This window comes from Sylvia atricapilla, chromosome W (assembly GCF_009819655.1).
Source record: "Sylvia atricapilla isolate bSylAtr1 chromosome W, bSylAtr1.pri, whole genome shotgun sequence".
NCBI lineage: Eukaryota > Metazoa > Chordata > Aves > Passeriformes > Sylviidae > Sylvia > Sylvia atricapilla.
This window is the reverse complement of record NC_089173.1, coordinates 508,426-528,325: the sequence shown is the minus strand read 5'-3', so window position 1 is coordinate 528,325 and position 19,900 is coordinate 508,426. Positions and strand designations below refer to the sequence as shown.

General features: G+C 43.3%; 1 protein-coding gene across 1 annotated transcript in view; it reads left to right on the top strand.

Annotated features, from left to right (window-relative positions):
- LOC136373325 (plastin-3-like) overlaps positions 1-19,900 on the top strand; it is a 68,057-nt gene that overhangs the window by 19,973 nt on the left and 28,184 nt on the right. The window contains exon 2 of the mRNA XM_066338220.1: positions 14,991-15,077. Coding sequence (XP_066194317.1) covers positions 15,011-15,077 — 67 coding nt within the window. The 5' untranslated portion in view covers positions 14,991-15,010. The remainder of the gene's footprint in view (positions 1-14,990; positions 15,078-19,900) is intronic.

Genomic DNA, 19,900 nt, shown 5'->3' with positions numbered 1-19,900 from the left:
CTAGCATGGGGATGCTAGAGTGGACCAGCATGTCCTATATCCCCATGGCTGACAGTGGAGCTGGCTGTATCCCATCAAACAGATATTTTAGGCAGGAGCTAGAAGTGCCAGCAGTTAAAACCCATCCCAAAAATCACTGGGACAGATGTAGCATGCCCAGGGACTTGTTCATCACCATGGATTTCATCAGTTGTCTTGAACAGCTTCCAACATTAGCATGGTATCTCTTGGTATTAGTGAGGAAAACACTCCTTCTGGAGTGGACAGGAAAACTTGGTGTCCAGAAGCAGATGATTGTCCTCTTCTGGACTCCCTGGGGAGAGCAGTGGGGCTGCACAGCCCACTGTAGCCAAAGGCCAGCGCACTGGATGAGCTCCCTTCCTCCCCCAGAACTTTGCCAAAGGGTCTGTTCCTGAAGGTTTGTGGTGAAAGACGACTCCTGAATTTACCCTTTCTGCTCCCTTATCACCTGGAAGGCAGCAGCTGCTGCTCCCACAGCCATTGTTGAGTACCTTCTGGAGGGAAAATATGTATTAGTGGCCTCCCAGTGAAACTTGGCAGCTGGAGCTGCAGAGGAGATGTGTTCCCTTGTGCAATGATGTGCTGGAGGAATCCTGCCAGTGCTGGAAGTTCTCTTTGTGCATGAACCTACATTACAATGTTCTATGCAGGGGAATGGATGTGTCACCTGAGCACCTCAGGCACCTTCTTCTTCCCTAAAAGGCAATTTTTAAAGTGGGAAGAAGAAAATACAGTGGTATACTGGCTCTACCAAAAAAATTTCCTATTTTGGAAGAGTGTGGGGAGTGATGTGAGACCAGACGTGTCAAGGAAGTCTGCTGGGAGTGCCCGGGGAACTGTGCATTTGCTGCCTGCCATGGCCACACCCTGGTGTGCTGAGTCTCGGGACATGACGTGGAGATGAGTGGTGCTGGCACTGCTGAGGTGCTATTTTAGGTTTGACTGTAATTGCAGGTTGGACTGCCAGGACCGGATTTTGAATATTCACAGAGCAGAGTGCTCTTAAAGCTCTGGAAAAACTGGCTGTCTCTGATCCTGTGCAAATGTAGAAGATGGGGATTTCACGTGCACTGTGCATGAATCGAACTCCTTGTGGTGGAGCCACTGAGGACCTGTGCTACCTGATCATGGGGCAGGGATGTCCTTTCCCTCTCAGTCAGAGGGAATGATTATACCTGATAGCCCTGTAGGATGCTTTACACTTACCTGAAAAAAGAAAAGTGAGTAAGCAGAGGCCTGAAGACCCATGGGCTGGTGGCTTTTAGGCATCTGCCCCTGCCGTGCCAATCTGCCACCTGCACACCTGCAGGTGCTGCCTTGCTGTTCCAGCAACACAGATGACAGAGACAAGGAGAGGAGACTTTTCTTTTTTCCCCCAGAAGCAGACATTGCTTGTGCAATGGCTCTGCCACTGATAGGAAATCACAACCTAGTTTGGGAGCTGGGCTCTGGCATGCTCTCCCCAGGACCTGTCAAGCCCCAAAGCCTTGCTAACCCTTACAGGATGAATTTATGCTGTGCAATATACTCACATGTAGGATGGAAAGTAGAAACACTAAACTTCATGAGATGAGTTTCTTCATTTTTGTTGCATGTTTACCCCTAGACTTCACAGGCTGGATGCAGTCCCTGGTTTTGGTTAGAGCAGCCAGTTGGGCTCCCTGCACCAAGGCTGGTGCGATGCTGAAGCTGGTTGATGATGCAAGTCAGAGCAGAGTTGAATGTTGCTCTTCCCTAAACCCTGTCGGATGTGCACTCAGCCTGGTCTCCATGGACTGCAGAAGTGTTTTTTCAATCCAACTTCTTTCCTTTTAAGTTGCAACTGCAGTTCTGAGCATAAAACCCTCTATTTTGGTTTCCATGATGTTTACAATCCTGAGGAAGCTGGCAGGCTGTGGGTTCGTTTTTTTTTTTTTTTTTTTTTTTTTTTTGGGTGTATTTTATACCTCTTTTGAAACTTTACAACTGTAAGCTAAATTTTCAGGTGATACCCAAGAAATGGTACCAGGCAGTGACTCACTTTTTTGGCTGATGTAATTTTTAAAGAGAAACAACAAAAAAACCACCCAGTGACCATAATTTTAAAAACAGTCATGAGTTCTTAAAATTTTTTACTAATTCAAATATTGTGTTTATTACTAAATGACATCTTTCCCTTTTAGCTATGGAAATGCTCAAACATTATGGACTTAACAGGAACAGAAATCTCTGAAATATTTTTTTATAGTTTGGAAAGCCGACTTAACCTTTCTGGTGATTGATTCTGCTCCTGTGCATTGCATCAGCAACACACAGTACATGATGTTTCTGTTGCTTTTGTCTTCCTGGCTAGCAGCAGATGTCTGTCCCTGTTTCATCTAGAGCAGACAAGGATTAATTGCTGAGGTAATGCAATATATTACAGTATGGGCCTGCTCTGAACTCTGTATTTAATTTAATCTAATCTATTCAGACAATTAAATTTTTTTTTTATTATTATTTTAATTTTTGAGGAACTATGAGGTGAAATAGCAGGCAGCATTCTCCTTCAATGCAGACTAAGGCCAAATAGGTCTGGATCCTTAGTATGCTGTGAGCTTCTGGTTCTTTCAAAGACATCCATAAAATAAGTACATAAAGCCAAATACAAGCTCTGTGTTGCTGTTTGACTGGACACGCTGAGAACTAGCAAATCAAAATGCATTCATTTTAAAGAGTAAAGAGCAGTAGAGGGTGGTGGTTTTTTTTGTTTTGTTGTTTTTTTTTTTTTTTTTTTTTTTGGGTTTGTGTTTTGGTTTTTATTAATTAAAAAAGTAGTTTGCTTACCTAAAAGCTCTGTATCTTACTGCTTCCTGATCCCAAGTGCCAAGCAATAAAAGACCAAGAGCTGGTTGTTGGCGAGAATCCGTGCTAGGTGCCCAGCGCTCACGGGATGCTCGGGCCGCTGCAGCGCATCCCTTGGCGGCATGACCGCATCCCTGGGAAGCGACCTCCCATTGCTGGGTGGGGAGCTAGGCAGGAAGGAATGCTGGCTGCCCAGCTCCGGGCTGGGCGCGTGAGAGAGCTTCGGCACTCGGGCAGGGCGAGGGAGCGATTCGCCTTCCCTGGGAGGAGAGGAGGAGAGGTAAGGAAGGCTGAGGACGGTGTCCTGGGGCGGGCTGGTGTGTGGCTGCTGCCCGGCGCTGCGGATGTGAGGCCTGTGCCAGAGATTGTCCTGCAACGACTTGTTTTGCTTTTCTTTTCTCTGCAAAAAGTCTTGTGATTGCTGTAGTAGATAGAGGAAAACAGCTGAGGGCAGAACGAATTTCAGGTTTTGATGTGTCTAAATTTGGAATTTATCAGTGCACCTGACGCATGCAAACAGCAGCAGCGAGGGCTGCCACCGACTGTGCATCACCGAGGGTTTAATGTTTCAGGCGAGGGCTGAGAATGTGTCTTCTCAGAACTCTGGGACGTAGTCTTGTTCCATCTCAGTCTGCAGCAGGCTTTTACAAGGCAGAACTGCTTAAACTTGCATGTTAAAGTGTTAAATATTTAAATCTCTGCCTTGCAGAAAGTGCGAGGAGCTCTGAGTGCTTTTGGGAAATGACTGTAGGCTGCTGGCTGTGGTGGCTACTGAACTTTTTGTGGTCTTTCACCTGGAGAAGTTTGGCTCTGAATGCTGCCTTGCCATTCCAGCTGGAATGGCATGAGGCATTACAGCCTGGCAGGATTTAGTTTCCTAACAGAGGAGTTTATCTTGCTTGCTGTGGTTTCTGGCTATACCTGATGCTGGAAGCCAATGTAGACCCTCTCTAAACACTTGAGCAGTTGCTACTAGCTTAAAACACTTGCATACCAGTACTCTTAAGTATTGAAATGCTGAATTTTTTGTGCTAAAAACTTCACTTGTCTGCAAACCTGTGAAACACTTCTAGTATAGCTTTTTCATGTCCTAATTTTGTTTGTACTGAATGCATTGCTCTGAGGTTTTGCTAAGTTATGTTTTGTTAGACTGATAATATGCTTGCTCTTAGCCAAAAGGCTGAGAAGAGATATTTTACCCTGCATTTATTCTGCAAAGCATCTGTCTCTAAAGAATGATTTCCACACCTGGAGGACTCTCACACCCTCCTGAAATTCAAAGTAGTGATGAGGTTGCATGCTGTTTACAGTGCATACTTCTCTTTAACCATAACATCTGTCCTAGGGGTATTGGGCACTGGCTGAGCTGTGAAATGGAGGGAGAAGGAGGAGGCAAAGCAACCTAAAGGGACCTAACTAGAAGTTAGTGCTTGGCTCCAGGAGTGCCTGATGCATTTTCCTAACCTTGATGCTGGATGCATTTACCTAACCTTGAAACCTGCTAATTAGAGTGCATTTTGTGGAGGTTATTAATGCTTCTCCAAAATTCAAGAGTCACGAAGTAGAGCTTGCCTGATCCTGAACTGCTGACTGCTGTCTTTGGCTCCCTATCGCTCCTCCCCATATTACGTTAAATTATAGAGAAGTGTAGGGAGCACCCTGCAGTTAGACTAAATGTGATTTCACTGTCATTGCAACCTCCTAGGAGGCAAAGCCAGCAGCTTTCCTTCACTTCTGGCCATTTCACGTTAATTTTTGAGGTTAATGTTTCTGATTTTGCGAAGAGTAGATGAGATCTACACCATCTATTCTACAGTAAATAAGTGGTGAATTTGCAGAGATTTTTCCTACTTCATAAGCCACTAGGACAGCTATGCAGTGACACTGATTTATTTCTGCCTAATATTGATTTCTTGCTCTGAAACAAATTAATTTGACTTCTTTCCCTTTTTCTCAAGTGCTTTCTAAACAAGATTACAGACAACAGGGGAAGGATGGAAAATGATTTTTCTTTTATCAGAAGCTTTTTCTAGTTGGAGATCTGTTACTGAAATTCCTGGGATTTAAGACACTTTTGAAACATAATTACAACACTTAGGGTATGGTTTGTAGTTTCTAGTGTTTTGTTTCTTATTTAAGAAAGCATTGACACATTTCTCTGAATGTTTATCATCTGGGCAGCCAGAATTTCAGCCTTGACTTTTTACAGACAGTTCTGTTTACCTTCAACTGATAAAACAGTTTGCAAACTGCTTGACCACAGCTGTACCTTCTAAAGGTTGCACAGAACCCACTCTCCCAAAATTAATAGCTGAAACTCCCTATTGTCCAGCTTGCCAGGGATCAGCACCATCATGCCAGGTGTTTAGCTTCCAGGAGCTTGTTTGCTGGTGTTGAATAAGCAGTGACTGTACTGTGATTTAATTTAGGGATCTGGTTGATTCCCCCACCTGGGTGCAGGGGAGGAAGTTTAACAGACTGAGCAATGCTTCTTGCTTTATCGTGGCACACTGGGTATCAGTCCCTTTACCTGCCAAAGGTGCTACGTGAGAGCAGAGCTGGAGGAACTGGGGGGATGGAGAGTGTTCTGGGCTTCATGGGCTTTGCAGGACTTTATGCGGCTGCTCCTGAACCAGGGTGCAGGCTCAGGTCTGCAGCCCATCTTGTAAGGGACTGGGCTCCTTTGGGACTGAATAGTGGGAAATCAAGAGACATGCTTAAAGCATGTTGAGGGTAACCTGCAGGTCTCAGCAAGCAGGTCCCAATCGCTTCTGGGGAAGAAAATTTGCACTGATTCAGCCTTGTGACTCTCATTCCTCCTTGCTTATGCTGGCAGGGAACCCACTGTCTTTCACACCATTGCTCTTGAGAGTCCCCTCGTAAAATGAGAGATGCTGAGTTTTTGCAATGAATGGTAAGAGATGGGTCCTTTCATGAAGACATTTATCATTAAGGTACAGAATAAGCAGAAGGAAGTGTTAATGCTGCTCTTTTTTTAGGGAACTACTCAAGAATAATAATGACTATCAACATAAGAATTTCCTGAGAGGCTTGCATGACTTTTCTGTGCCTGAGCCAGGAATTTAAATTAAGCCTTCTGAGTTTCAGTCCATTAGCTGACACCTGACCTCAGCCCTGCTCTCTTTTACCTTCTTGCACTTAAGTTTAAATAATCTCTGAATGTTATTTGCTTTTGCAAGTTCCAGGTTGATGAGTGTTCAGATCTTCCTTTCCTGAGATATCTTGAAAGGATTACCTGTTCCATGTTGTACTAGCTAGATAATGAGAATATTGCTGTTCTGTTTCCACTGACATGAACAAACTATTTCAAAAGTTAGTTAAACCAATCTAGTGGATTATGATTTCAAATGTTCTCTAACCCTGGAGTAGCTGCTCTACTAAAACTGGAGGTGTACCAAAATGCAACACTTAGTAGGAGTATTTGTTGAAGAGGCTTTTAAGGATTGATTCATTGGTGCCTTGAGCAGTATTTTTTTCTGTTTTCTACTGTGCCCTGTAGATTATAAGTACTCTGTATGATTTGTTAAAAAAATATGGATATTGATCTAATACCAATATCCAACTATGACGGACAAAGACTCTCTAACAGTTTGAAGTTAGAAAGTGTATGTTTATTACGACGCCGGGCAGTGTGTGGGATAGCTCCCAAATATACACGGGCAATTTACAGATGATCACAGGGTCTTTTTATGTACAAAAGTGTTGAATACCCAAAACACAAATGCATATTCATGACTCTGGTCCATCCCATTCCCCGCTTCGTATGGTAATTAGCCAAAAAGCAATTAAGCATGCGTCGTTTGTTCTTTGAAATGGGTCGGTGGTCCTTCTTATGGGATGGGATCTCAAAATGATGAAGTAAGATGCGTCTTCCTCGCTTTGCCTTTTTAACCTTTTAGTGTTGGTGACACCTGGATCCTGTTTTCTCAAGACTATCTGATTTATGATCACATTGTGTTCTTGGAGTCTATTGATTAAGTTGACAGGTCTCCTGATTTATCAGTTCCTTAAATCCGGCTTATGTTAAAAAAAAAGGGAAGTTTACCTCAACAATGTCTAGTTAGTAAAAGGGGAGTCTACGTCAGCAATGTCTAGTTTAGCTAAAGTCCTTTATTCTTCAAAATGTAAAGGGAAGTCTACGTCAGCAATATCTACTTTAACTAAAGTCCTTAATTCTTTAAAATTAATATCTCATTCCCCACTTCTTCTTTAAAGTGAGTAAATTCCTTTACTCAATATAGAGAGTCTTCCTCATCTATCCAAGCCTCACAGCTGGTGTCTCTCAAGACTAAGCCATATGCTTTTGATAGTGAGGTTAAGGCTGCTACTCGTCGTAGCATCCTCCAATTCCAAACAAGTATTGCAACAGATAAAATTAAACTTATACTAACTAAAATAAGCAACACAACTATGGGGTGGACTAAGGTGTTTAGTATACCAGTTGCTGTTGGAGACCACCCAAAAAGAACATCCCACCAGTAGTGAGACAAATGTTCTTCAAACCTTTTAAAAACTCCTTTGATGGTCTCTGTATCATGGTGAATTGTAATTAATGTCTTTTTGCCCCCTTCTCTAATTTCCTTTAAGATTTCTCTCAGTTCGGGGTGTTTCATCAATTGAGCAACTAGAGTCAAATTCATTCCTATGGGCACAGGCAGTATCTTCTGTACAGTGGTTAGGTTAGTCTTTATATATTGTTGTGATATTACAGGTGCTCGATAGGAAAAATCACATCCCTTAATTCTGACAAAATTGCAAACACACAAATTGAATTTGGTCTCCCTTACAATTTGGCTGTCTATTTTTATGATGGGGCACGCTGTCCTTAGACAGACACAACCTTGTCCTGTATACACCAGTGAAGTTTTCTGTTCGCCTGGATGCGTTTCAAAGTGTCAAATATTTTGATCTGTATCTAAGCAAGTGTCTTTGACACCTTCTAATGTCCCCTCACATATGTATCCTAGTTGTCTCCTCGCAGTGCAGGGCTCTAGATTAACGGTTTGCCATTTTCCTTCAATTTCTCGTGCCCACATCCTGTGCTCAGAAGGGTACAATACAGTTCCCTCATGGTTTAATCCTAAGGGGACTATTGGATGTATCAGGTCCACTGAGGCATCATGTATGATTAAAACAAAGGCTGTCACTATACTAGTCACAAGGTTATAGGTGGAATTGACCAACACCCACCAAGACTGAAGCTCATTCTCCATATCAGAAGCATTATCCCAAACAATTTTGCGAATTTCAGCAGGGAATGTTCCCTCTCCACCTTCTCTGATAACCGCAGCGGCCACTGATTGCATCCACAGTTGTGCCTGAGTACATCCTAGAGCCAGCGAAATGTTTTCACTAGCTGTACCCAGTGCATTAATTATTACCTCGTGATCTCGCTCTTCTGTATTTTCCCATTCTGGTATTATTTGGGTCACTTTCCAATGATTGTTACCCAGTGAGAGTAGAGAGGATTGCAAAGGTTGTTGTAGTTGGACTAAATCATTCCCTACTGAGGCTAATTTATTCATCAGTACTTCTGAATCTATGGTATTTAGTACTCCTAATCCTGTTCCTAGCAACCCTGTAGTATCCCTCTTACTTCTAACATCAGGAGGCATACTTTTCTGGAGCCAAGTGGTCCAGTCTGTAAAGGAGTTCTTGAGAAATGGAGCACATTGTGGCCTAACGTGAGAAGCATTTACCTGTACTCCCATTTCTATTCGTTTTAAAGACCACTTTGGGTTAATTATCAGTTTCTGAATTCCTGTCCTTTTAATAGCATATGGCCCAATTTTGGTAATTACAGGAGTTATCTGTTTCTCTACTTCTGGGATAGCTGGCACCTGGTTGATCACAGCCTTTTTTGGCACTGGTGGGGTAATCTTGGTCTGGTCCTTATGGAGCTCAGTACATACTTGAGTGATGTTAAAATCAATGTCATACCGTCTTATTGCACACCCCTCTATTCTGAGCCTAAACTGTGGACATTTACTCAAGCATTTGTCACAACATTCAGGACTAATGCGGATGGATCTCATGGGTGGGTGGTAAGCCTTGTGGAACCCATCCTGTACGAATGCATATTTACATCCCCAAACATTTCTTCCTTCCCACAAGCTTGCATTTGTGACTTATAGCATCTTATTTAGAGCCTTACGAGAGTAAGCATCATAAGCTCTCCCTTGACACCTATTTTTCTCGGTCACATTGTACCTGCGTGGTACTGCATTGACTCTCGTTATGGTTAAGGGAATTACTGCAATAATTACAACTTTCCACATAATGTCCATACTGTTAATCCATCTATTCGTGATTCCGAGTGAGCTTCAGCTTCATTTCATTATCGCCTGATGTGATCTTCCAGATTCCTTCTGGGGCTTTCTTCACTTGGGAGTGATGGATCCAGGCCTTCTGTTCCTTGACCTTGATTGCAGTGAAGGTAGTAAGAAGCACCTGGAATGGTCCTTCCCACTGTGGTTCCAAGGTCTTTTCTGCAAAAGACTTAATATATACATAATCCCCAGGTTGTATATCATGTACTGGCCCCATCTAATTCCTTGTTTTGAGCTCTAGCCACATGTTTCTCAATTTCTCTGAGTGTTCTATTTAGGGCCACCATATATCTATGTAGGGTTTCTTCCTCTACTTGCATGGGTGTTGTTCCTTCTTGAACTGCATATGGTCTTCCATATAATATTTCAAAAGGGCTCAGTTTCTCTTTTGCCCTTGGTTTTGTCCGAATTCACAATAATGCCAATGGGAGAGCCTGGGGCCAGGGCAAATTTACTTCTTGCCTCAATCTCACAATTTGTTGTTTAATCAAGTGGTTCATTTTTTCCACTTGGCCACTAGATTGAGGGTGATATGGGGTATGTAATTTCTAGTATATTCCCAGATGATTGCTTATTTGCTGTATAATTTTTGAAATAAAGTGTGGTCCTCTATCTGAGGATAGGGTGGCTGGAACTCCAAAACGAGGTATTATTTCTTGCAGCAGTGCTTTGGTTACCTCTCGGGCCTTAGCTGTTTTGGCAGGAAAGGCTTCTGGCCATCCTGAAAAAGTGTCAGTTAACACCAATAGGTAACGATATCTTCCCTTCCTGGGCAGCTCTGTAAAGTCAATTTGCCATTGTTGCCCAGGTCCACAGCCTTTCCCAATTTGTCCCACTTTAGGCTTTGGGGTGTTTTTGGGATTAGTTCGGAGGCAAAGACTACACTGACAAGTTACTTGTATCACTGTGCCCTGCAATTTCCTGGCCATGATTCTTTCTTTTAAATGGTTATACAGGGCATCTATTCCCCAGTGTGTTTTCTCATGTTTTCTCTGTACTGATGACTACAACAAATAGGAGGGTACTACAAGTTTTCCTTCTTCTGTCACAGCCCATCCCTCCTGGTTATAACTTGCCTTTTCTGCCTTAATAAGTCTCTTATCTTTTTTTACTGTATATTGGCGTACCTTCAATAGAAATTTTTCTATCTGGAATTAATGCTGCCTTAATTGTCTCATCAGTTATCTTACTTTTTGCTGCTTCTTTCCCCTCTTCCAACTCCGAGCTCACTTTCTGGTGTGCCTTGATGTGCATGATGGCTACCTTTTCAGGCAGTTGCACTCTGTCTAACAGTCTCAATATTTCTTGTGCGTGTTTAATGTTCTTTGCTTGTGAGTTTAACAGTCCTCTCTCTTTCCAAATGGCTCCATGTGCATGAACTACTCCAAATGCATACCTTGAGTCTGTATAGATGTTAATTCTTTTTCCTTTTGCCAGCTCCAGAGCTCGAATCAAGGCAATTATCTGAGCCTTCTGTGCAGAGGTATTTGTTGGTAATGGTTTGGACTCTATTACCTCTCTGCTTGTGGTAGCTGCATACCCAGCCTGCCTCTTTCCACTGATGACATAGCTGCTCCCATCAGTAAACCAGGTCTCGGCATTTTCAAGTGGGGTATCTTTCAGATCCAGGCGACTGGAGTAGGTGGCTTCAATGGTCTCCAGGCAGTCATGGATCACTGGTTCTCCCATACTGCCACTGAGGAAGGAAGCTGGGTTCACAATGTTAGTTACCACAATCTCAACATCATCTTGTTCCACCAGTATAGCTTGGTACTTCAGGAATCTCTGTGGGGAGAGCCAGTGCCCCCCTTTCGTTTCCAGGACTGTAGACACTGTGTGAAACACTAGCACTGTCATCTTCTGACCCAGGGTGAACTTGCGTGCCTCTTGAATGTTCACTGCCACTGCTGTGTCGGCTCTGAGGCACCCTGGCCACCCCTTAGCTGCCGTATCCAGCTGTTTAGAGAGGTAGGCAACTACCCTTCAATATGGACCCAGATTTTGTGCTAGTATCCCTAAAGCAATCCCTTGCTTCTCATGAGAAAACAAAAAGAATGGCCTACTCACATCTGGAAGTCCCAAGGCTGGTGCTGACATGAGGGCCTTCTTTAGCTGGTCAAAAGCTTGAGCTGCTTCTTTTGTCTATTGAAGATCTTTGCTTCCTTCTGTGATCAAGGCATACAGAGGTTTAACAAGTAATCCATAATTATAAATCCACAGTTTGCACTATTTTGTTATGCCTAAAAAGGTTCTCAGTTTCTTCACTGTCTGAGGCTTTGGGGTCTGGCATATTGCCTCTGTGATCTTGCCCTAGGGTTCTTTGTCCAGCACTCACTTCATAGCCCAGGTAAATTACTGTTTGCTTCACTATTTGGGCTTTCTTTTGAGATACTAGATACTCCTGCAGGCCCAAAAAGTTTAGGAGGCTTACCGTCCAGTCCACGCATGTTTCCTGGGTCTGGGTGGCTATTAGGAGGTCATCTACATACTGGAGCAACTGTCCTTCTCCTGGTGGAGGTACCCAAGACTCTAAGTCCTTTGCAAGCTGCTCCCCAAATATAGTGGGTGAATTCTTGTACCCCTGGGGAAGCACACATCATGTGAGCTGGTTCTTTTGTCCTGTTTTGGGGTTCTTCCACTCAAATGCAAATATTTTCTGGCTGGCTTCATGGAGAGGGAGGCAAAAGAAAGCATCTTTCAAATCTAAAACAGTAAACCAGGTTAGTTCAGGAGTTAAACGATTTAACAAGGTATAAGGATTAGCAACTACTGGTACAAGTCTTCAGTTATCTTGTTAACAGCCCTTAAGTCCTGTACTAGTCTGTATGAGCTGTGGGGCTTCTTCACTGGCAGGATAGGAGTGTTGAAATCAGACTGACACTCCTTTAGTAGTCTTATCTTCAGAAAGTTTTCAGTAATTGGACTAATCCCTTCTCTATCTTCTTTCTTTAGGGGGTATTGTTTAACCCTTACTGGTTGTTCTCCTTCTTTAAGTTTGATTTGTACTGGTAGTGCATTCTTTGCCCTGCCTGGTATGTCAGAAGCCCACACTCCAGGAAACACCTGATCTATTACTTTCTTGAAATTCTCTTCTTCATTTGCAACTTCAATTTCTTTGGTTATCATCATTAAACTTAACAGTTCTATGTATTGTTGATCTTTTACCTCTAAAAAAATTTCCCCATTCTTAAATATTATCTTTGCCTCCAGCTGCTCTAGCAGATCTCTTCCCAAAAGTGCAGATGGAGCTCCAGGCATATATAAAAATCGATGAATTCTTCATTGTTTCCTCAATTTATACTTCAATGGTTTGCAAAAATAAGCTCTTTCATATTGGCCAGTTGCTCCTTTTTACCATAACATAGTCATTGGTTACAGGTATTAGGGCCTTATTTAACACTCAAAATGTTGCCCCGGTGTCTACTAGGAATTTTACTTCTTCTTCTCTGTTCCCTAGTTTGACTATAACCAGAGGGTCCTCTAGGGTGGGGCCCTCTGGTCTTCCTCAGTCCTCTTTTACATGAGCAACCACCTTTTCCCCTTTTTGACCACTTTTTCTATGTTCATTACCCTTTTTTAATTTTGGACATTGGTTTTTTCAGTGCTCAAATTTCTTGCAGAATGCACACTGGTCTTTTCCCAGTCGGGGTGGCCCCTGTTTCAGTGGAGCTTGCCCCTGTTTTTCTTTTTCTCTCTTTTACTTCTGCTACTAATTTCTTCATCCCCTGTTTATATCCTTCTTCCCTGTTACTAAAAACTCTCCAGGCTTCATCCAGTAAAGCTTCTAAATTCCAGCTGTCTGGACCCTGGATCTTCTGGAGTTTCTGCCTGATGTCTCCTGTAGACTGTCCTAAAAATAAATTTATTAATTGCTGTGTCCCTTCATTAGATCCAGGATCCAGGGTGGTGTGTCGGCGCATCGCGTCTCGCAGGTGATCTAGAAATTCAGAAGGTGTTTGGGAAGGGCCTTGTTTGACAGCATATAGTGCTGACCAATTTATAGTTGTGGGGATTGCTCTTTCTAGCCCTTTTACTATTAATTCCTGGTATCTCTTTAACCGTCCCAACCCCCCATCATTATTAGGATCCCAGCCCGGGTCTTGAAGGGGAAACACATCTTTAACATCTTCCTGTGTTGTTCTACAGTCATTCTCGGCCAGGTCTTTAGCCACTTTGAAAACTAATTGCTTTTCAGTCTCTGTTAAGGCATCAAGCAGCAATTGGAGGTTTGCTCAATTAGGTAAATGCTGCTTAATTATAAACTTCATTTTCTTAGCAACCCCTATTGGATCACTTCGATAACCCTTAGCACTCTTTTCCCAAATCTCTAAATCAATTGAGGAAAAGGGAAACTGTAAACTTTCTCTGCTGTGAGCACCTGTCTGAGCTGCTTTCCCAGGCTGCCACACCTGCCCATCACTCTCATCTCTACCAACTTCATTCTTTCCAGACTGAGTGAAGTGTTACAGAAAATGAATATTTACAGCTACAGGCAAACTTGTGTTCTTAAGTGCTTTTGAAGGTAGCTGAGAGTCTCAGACAAAGGAGGGTTGCTAATCAGAGCACAGGCATTTGTTAAACTGAGTCTCTTGTTACTTGAGCCAGAGACAGCCTGTTCAGGATCCTGCCTTCTGACAGTCTGTAAACCTCAATCCACCCCTCATCCTTTTGCTTACAAAGGAGGAGGCAGCTGTGTCTGTTTCGTTAGGCAGAGGAGGAACTTTTTATTTCTCAACTTCAGGACTGTAGTGAACAGTGTGGGGGCTGGAAAATCTTAGGATGCAAATCTCATTTGAAGTTGCACCAAGCTTTCCTAAATCCCCATTACAGACTCTGAGATAGACCTAGCATTGGTGTTAGAATGTGCTTATCAGGGCCTGTGTTTCTGTTTGTTGTTGTATCAATCGCTGCTCTCTCATGGTCGTGTCACCCAGAGTGCCACCAGGGCATCTGATGCCCTGTCACGAATGTTTGGGATAGGTATGTGGTAGGTATCTGACTTTCTCCCATCCCTGTGGTGATAGCTCCTGTCCAGGCTGGCTGGGTGGCACCTAATCAGTGCTTGGAAAGTAGTATGATGGCAGATGGGTGGAGGAACTCTGTGCTTCATCCTCTCTGTTTCTTAAACACCAAGCAGATTTGATTCAAGTGGAGTTTCTGCAAACTCAAGGTTTCACTATTTCTCATGCCTGCTGTTCTGTGCTTCCTCATGGTGCTTCTGCCATTCAGGGAGACAGTGGCCATGCAAACAGCCTGTTCCTTGCAGTTTTTTTGGGAATCTGACTCTGGGGAAACAAGCAGGTGTTGATTCAAACAGCTTTCTTGCAGAAGAGCAAGCTATTTCCTTTTTGCAAACAGTACCAGGTATATTACTTTGTGCCAAAAGACCCTATTCACATACTGTTCAGAATTTTTTATTTGGGTTTGGTAGCTGTGTGCTCTCCATTAATAGTTTAACTCTGGATTCTGATTTTGCTCAAAGTTGTGGAAAATCTCTGGAGATGTGAGTTCTGACCTACAGAATGCACTGACAGCAGGTACCTTAATATGTGCAGAACAGCATAGTCATAAAATAATATACAGAGCTAAATATTAACAAGGCTAATGAGCTTTTTGACTTGTTAAAGAGTGTATTTCCTATCTCTGAGTTTGACGTAACTGTTTTCTTAGTGGAAAGATAAACGTGGTTCCAGGAACTGTGGTGACACTGGTGCTGATTGTTGCTATGCTGCTTTTCAAAACTGCATGTTGTTGAATGCAGCCTGGTTTCACAGAGTGTTCTTTTTCCCTCTTAAGGTACTCCCTAAATTCATGAGATGGCCAACACAATGCAAATCTCCGAAGATGAGCTGGAGGAACTCAAGGAGGCTTTTGCTAAAGTTGGTAAGTCACACTAAGGAGAGGACCTTGCTCCTGTCTGCTGCACATTTGAATTGTATTTATCTCACCCCTGTGATGAGCAGCAGTGCCAGCAGGATGTGAGCATTCTGCTGCTCTCATGGTTGTCTCTGTGCCAAGGAGTCCCTTGGCAACTTTGTTGCTTCTGGCTTGCCACTTTGGCCAAGGAGCACAAAGGCAGGGACATGGGCATTCTGGCTATCAGGAAGCACTGACAGACAGACTTGTGTTCTTGCTCCAGGGTGGGCTTTGTTGCTTCCTGATGGCAGAAGAAATATACAAATAGGTATTGCATTTCTCTGGCCTTGACAGCACTTCAGGGCTTGCACAGTGCTTGGTTCTGGTGGTGTTGATTTGGCAGATTGGCTGAGCCGTGTGCATGGTCATTGTAGGTCTTGCGTTTCTGGTTTGCGCAGGTGCATTTTGGGGCTTGTAAGCAAAACGGAATTTGTTTACCTAGCCATCATGGAACGACTTGTGGTGATGATCAATGCCTTGTGCTGAGCACACCTCCATTGCCCTCTAGTGGCTCCATCTCTGCTGACCTCCCTCAGCGTGCCATGCTCCAGGGGCTGCACAGCCTTCTCCAGAAGCTGCTCTGCCTGCCTCCCAGCTTTCCCCCTGCACTGGCATTGCAGAAGCCTCTGGCAGGCTGCTTCAGGAAGCTGAAATGGGCAAAAAACTGACATAATGGGAAAAAGTTGTTTTCTGTTGGTTTAGATTCTTGATATGGCTTACCGAAGGATCAGAGAACCAGCAGCAAGGGGTAGGATGGGCGCTAGAGCGCAGCCGTGGGGACTGAGGTCAGTGTGTGCAGCTGGGGAACCACACATGGGACTGGCACTGGCCAGGTTCAAGTTGCACAAGTGGTGAGAGCCACCATTTTGTTTTCCTAACTGAACATGGGCATCATTGAGCACTGGTTCTATATATAAAATCATAGTTGCCTCTTATCTGTATTGGGTGTTACACCCTCTAGGGTAGGGTGGCTGTGAAAACTCTGACTTGCTCAGAATTTCCAGTCTGCAGAGAGAAATGCAAATTTTAGAGGCAACTGATTCTCATGGAGCAGTATCCCGTTAGAAATTGAAGCAAGTTGCATTTTAAGGAGTTCCCTCTCCTCTCTTCCTCTTCTTAAGACTTTTGCAGCAGGTAGAAGTGAGCTGCCACAGAAGGAGATGTTCCTTGGGAGGAAGCATAGTGTTTGTCTAATGTGCCTCTTAGTGCAGATCTCAATAAGGCTGGGATGTAGGCAGCCTGTTCTGTCCTTGAATACATTTAAAATTATTAACCTCTCTGGAATCTGGTGGCTTTTTGTCATTAGTGTGGGGAAAATTATCAAGATTAGGTTGGAAACATGGAGAAATGCAAGTCAGATCCTGGTTTGTTGTAGGAAGCCAGCTCACCCTGCTCAGGAGGTGGGTCCCTGTTTGATTTTAAATTATAAAGGCAGCATCAGAACTTAAATATTAATAAGAAATGTGTTAATTACCCTGGACATATGTGACGGAGGGTCACACTTGTGGCTGCTGTTAAGAGCAGGAAAGGATGAGGCAGGCCAGAAGGAGGTGAAGCAGGAAAGCTTCTACTTTATTTTTCTGACTCCATATTATATACAATTTTACAGACAGGCCAAGATTGGCTACACAGGTAGCCACTTCTTTGACTTTGTTGGTGAACATCACCATCAATTATCTCTCCTCCCAGAGGAGAAGAATTTAAACAATTCTAAAAATATACATAGTTTACTTGAAGCTGCGTGAGAACAAAATGCAAACAGTGAAAAGCAGGCAAACTTGAGGCAACAGACATACCCACAAATGAGATAGGATCTGCTAGTTCTTTTTAACTGCCTTGTTTTGTGTGCTTTAGGCATGGTAGAGCCCGCAAGCATGTGGGACACACCTGTCAGGAGTGTCTAATGCTCTCATTCCCTTTATTCTTGTCTAAAGCAGCCATGTTTGCCCTGGGATATAGAACTGGTCACTGGCTGGGTGACTGGCTTTCACTGTGACCTTCTAATAGCATCTTTAGTGAATGTAAACAGAAGTTGGACGAAGACTGCTATATAAAACTAAGCCTGTTTTTCATCTCCCAGCTATCTGGAAGATTTGGATTGCAGCTGAGAAGCATGGTTATAGCAAAACTCAGCTGGTTGGCTTCTAGGATGTCATGAAGGAGATGTGGGGAGGAGGAAACGTTTCATAGGGTGATTTCTGCTCACCAAGATGTGCCTTGCTCCAATGCACAGCTGGTTGGGCTTCCTGGAGACCTGCTTAGGGCAAGTTGCTGCTCTGGATGGGTAGGTTGTTGGGGCTTTAAAGGTGTGTGTTTGACTAGCTTTTCTGTCTGCAGCTGGACTGGATTGAGATATCTGGGGATGCTGGAAGGCAGTGAAGTGTGTTACTATGTGCTCTATCACCACTTGCCTTCCATGCCACTTGAAGGTATTTCCTCTCTCACATGCAGCTGATGTGCTGTTCTCTGACAGCCAGCAAAAGACATGAGTCCCATAGACATCCTACTGCTTATTAAAACAATCCACAGGTGAGAAACTGTAATAGACTGGAGACACAAGTAAGGATTCCAATCGGAATTTATTAGATTACAGCAGGCAAGGCAAAGGCAAATACAGCTCTGGGCGGCAGGAGAGTCCCCGCTCTGCCAACTGCCGCGCCGTGCAAGTCCACCTTTTCATCTTTTCCTTTTAGCTGACGTGTCCTTTCCTGTTGTATTTGACCTGTTGCTAGGGGGTCTTTTTCTGCCTCCTGGTGGTCGTAGCGATGAAGGCGGGTAGTCATCCTCCGGTTGCCTTTTTCCTTATATGGCAGCTGTGCTCAGGTTTCTGAAACTTGAAACTAATTAAGCAAATACAGAAAAAGGATTGAGCAAGAGCATGCCTGCGTATGGCTTTTCTATAGGCTTAGATAGTAATATAGTAACTTTCTGTTATTTGAGTTGTTTGACCTCTAGTGAACAAAACCAGTTTATGTTTATCACAACTCCCCCATTTCTCTTGTTCTTACTTATTTTTGTTCACTGTATCTTTGCAGTTCTTGTCTAGCTAACTCTAAAGTTTCTAGATTTTCTTCTTCAGGTATCTGATTATATTTGGTTCTGAGGAGCATAAGGTGTGCCACTTCCAGCCGGCTTTTCACTATAGTAATCAGTTTATTAAATATACATGGTCCAAAGGTAAGCCCGAGTGCCAACAGAATTACTGGCCCCGCAATAGTAGAGAGCAGTGTGGTTAACCAAGGAGGGTGGTTGAACCAATTTTCATACCAACTCTGATGTGCTTCTCTTTCCCTTTTCCTCTGTTCTATCTGCTTTCTTAGTTCATTCATAGTATTGATTACTACTCCTGTGTGATCCGCATAAGAACAGCATTCCTCTTTTAGTGCTACACAAAGGCCCCCTTGTTGTAAAAATAGCAGATCTAAACCCCTTCGATTTTGTAATACCACTTCTGACAGTGATCTAACTGATTTTACTAACCCATCAATTGCTTTTTCTATTTTACTTAAATCTTCATCTACAGAGATTCTTAGTGCCCTAAATTCTTTCTGTTGGTTGAGTAATGAGGTTATCCCTGTTCCAGCTCCCACTCCTCCTATAGTTAGAAGAGTTGCTATAGTCAGTGCGGTGAAAGGTTCTCTTCTCATGAGGTGATGTTCTGGGGTTGTGTGCTGTTCAAGGACATAATCTTTTGGATGGTAAGTAATTTTTGGTATAATAGTTACTTGAATACAATAGTCATGGGTGTGATTAAAGATTTTTAAAGATAAACAAGGAGTAATTCCTATACTCTGGCAAACCCACTGAGTATTGGGAGCCGGAAGTAACCAATCTGCCTTTTGGGGTTTTTTTGGGTCTTTCACAGTGATGTTACACAAATGTTCTCTATCAGGGGGAACAGTACCCACATACCGTCCCTGTCCGGTTACCTGAGAGAGCGTTACTCCTTGAGTACTTTCTTTAGTCTTTTTCCAAACGCATTCTGTTGGATTAGTCCCATTTATCTTTTTTGTTCTAGCTGTTACCCCAATGGCTTCATATAAAGGAGGTCGGATGTTACAGCAAAGCCAGCATTCTCTTGTTAAATCAGGGTTTGTTCTATTTAGAATGCCATAACTAGCTTGCATTATTTTCCACAGAGTACCGTGTTTTGAGGCTTCTTCAGGGACATCAGCTTGAGGCACTGCTAGTTCTCCCAACCCACTGCTATTTGTGGTGTTTGTCCAGCTCTGCTCCACTACCAGCACTGGGTTTGGTCCTACACCTGTGGGGGTTCATGTGGGACTGGTTCCTTTTTTATTAAAATCAGATTCCCTCTATCTCTTCTGGGTTCCCAATGCCTAATTCCCCAGGTCTTTCCCAGCAGCCATTCTGGCTTTTCTGGTTGGGTAACATTAACATACAGGAAAAGGCAAGTTCCTATATCGGACGTTTCCCCTGATGGGCCCCTCCATGGTTTAGTGCATCCTACTGGTCCAAAATCTACTTTCAAATATTCGGCAGGTCCTCCTCCTGGTGCCCAATCAGAGACAATTGTTTCACAACCCCAGTATCCACAAAAATATTCCCCAGGTAGATTGCAATACACTTTCCCTCGATTTGAGCTTGGACACATGTAAAACCCTGTTAGATTCAATATCTTTCCACAATGGCCAATATCAGTCATGTTATATAACCTTACCATAAAACTCGGAGCCCCTACCATAGTAATGGTTTGTAATGTCTGGGAGTCACCCCATCTTATCAAAGACCACTTAAATGGCTGGTGTGGTAGAGTATCTACAGCATTT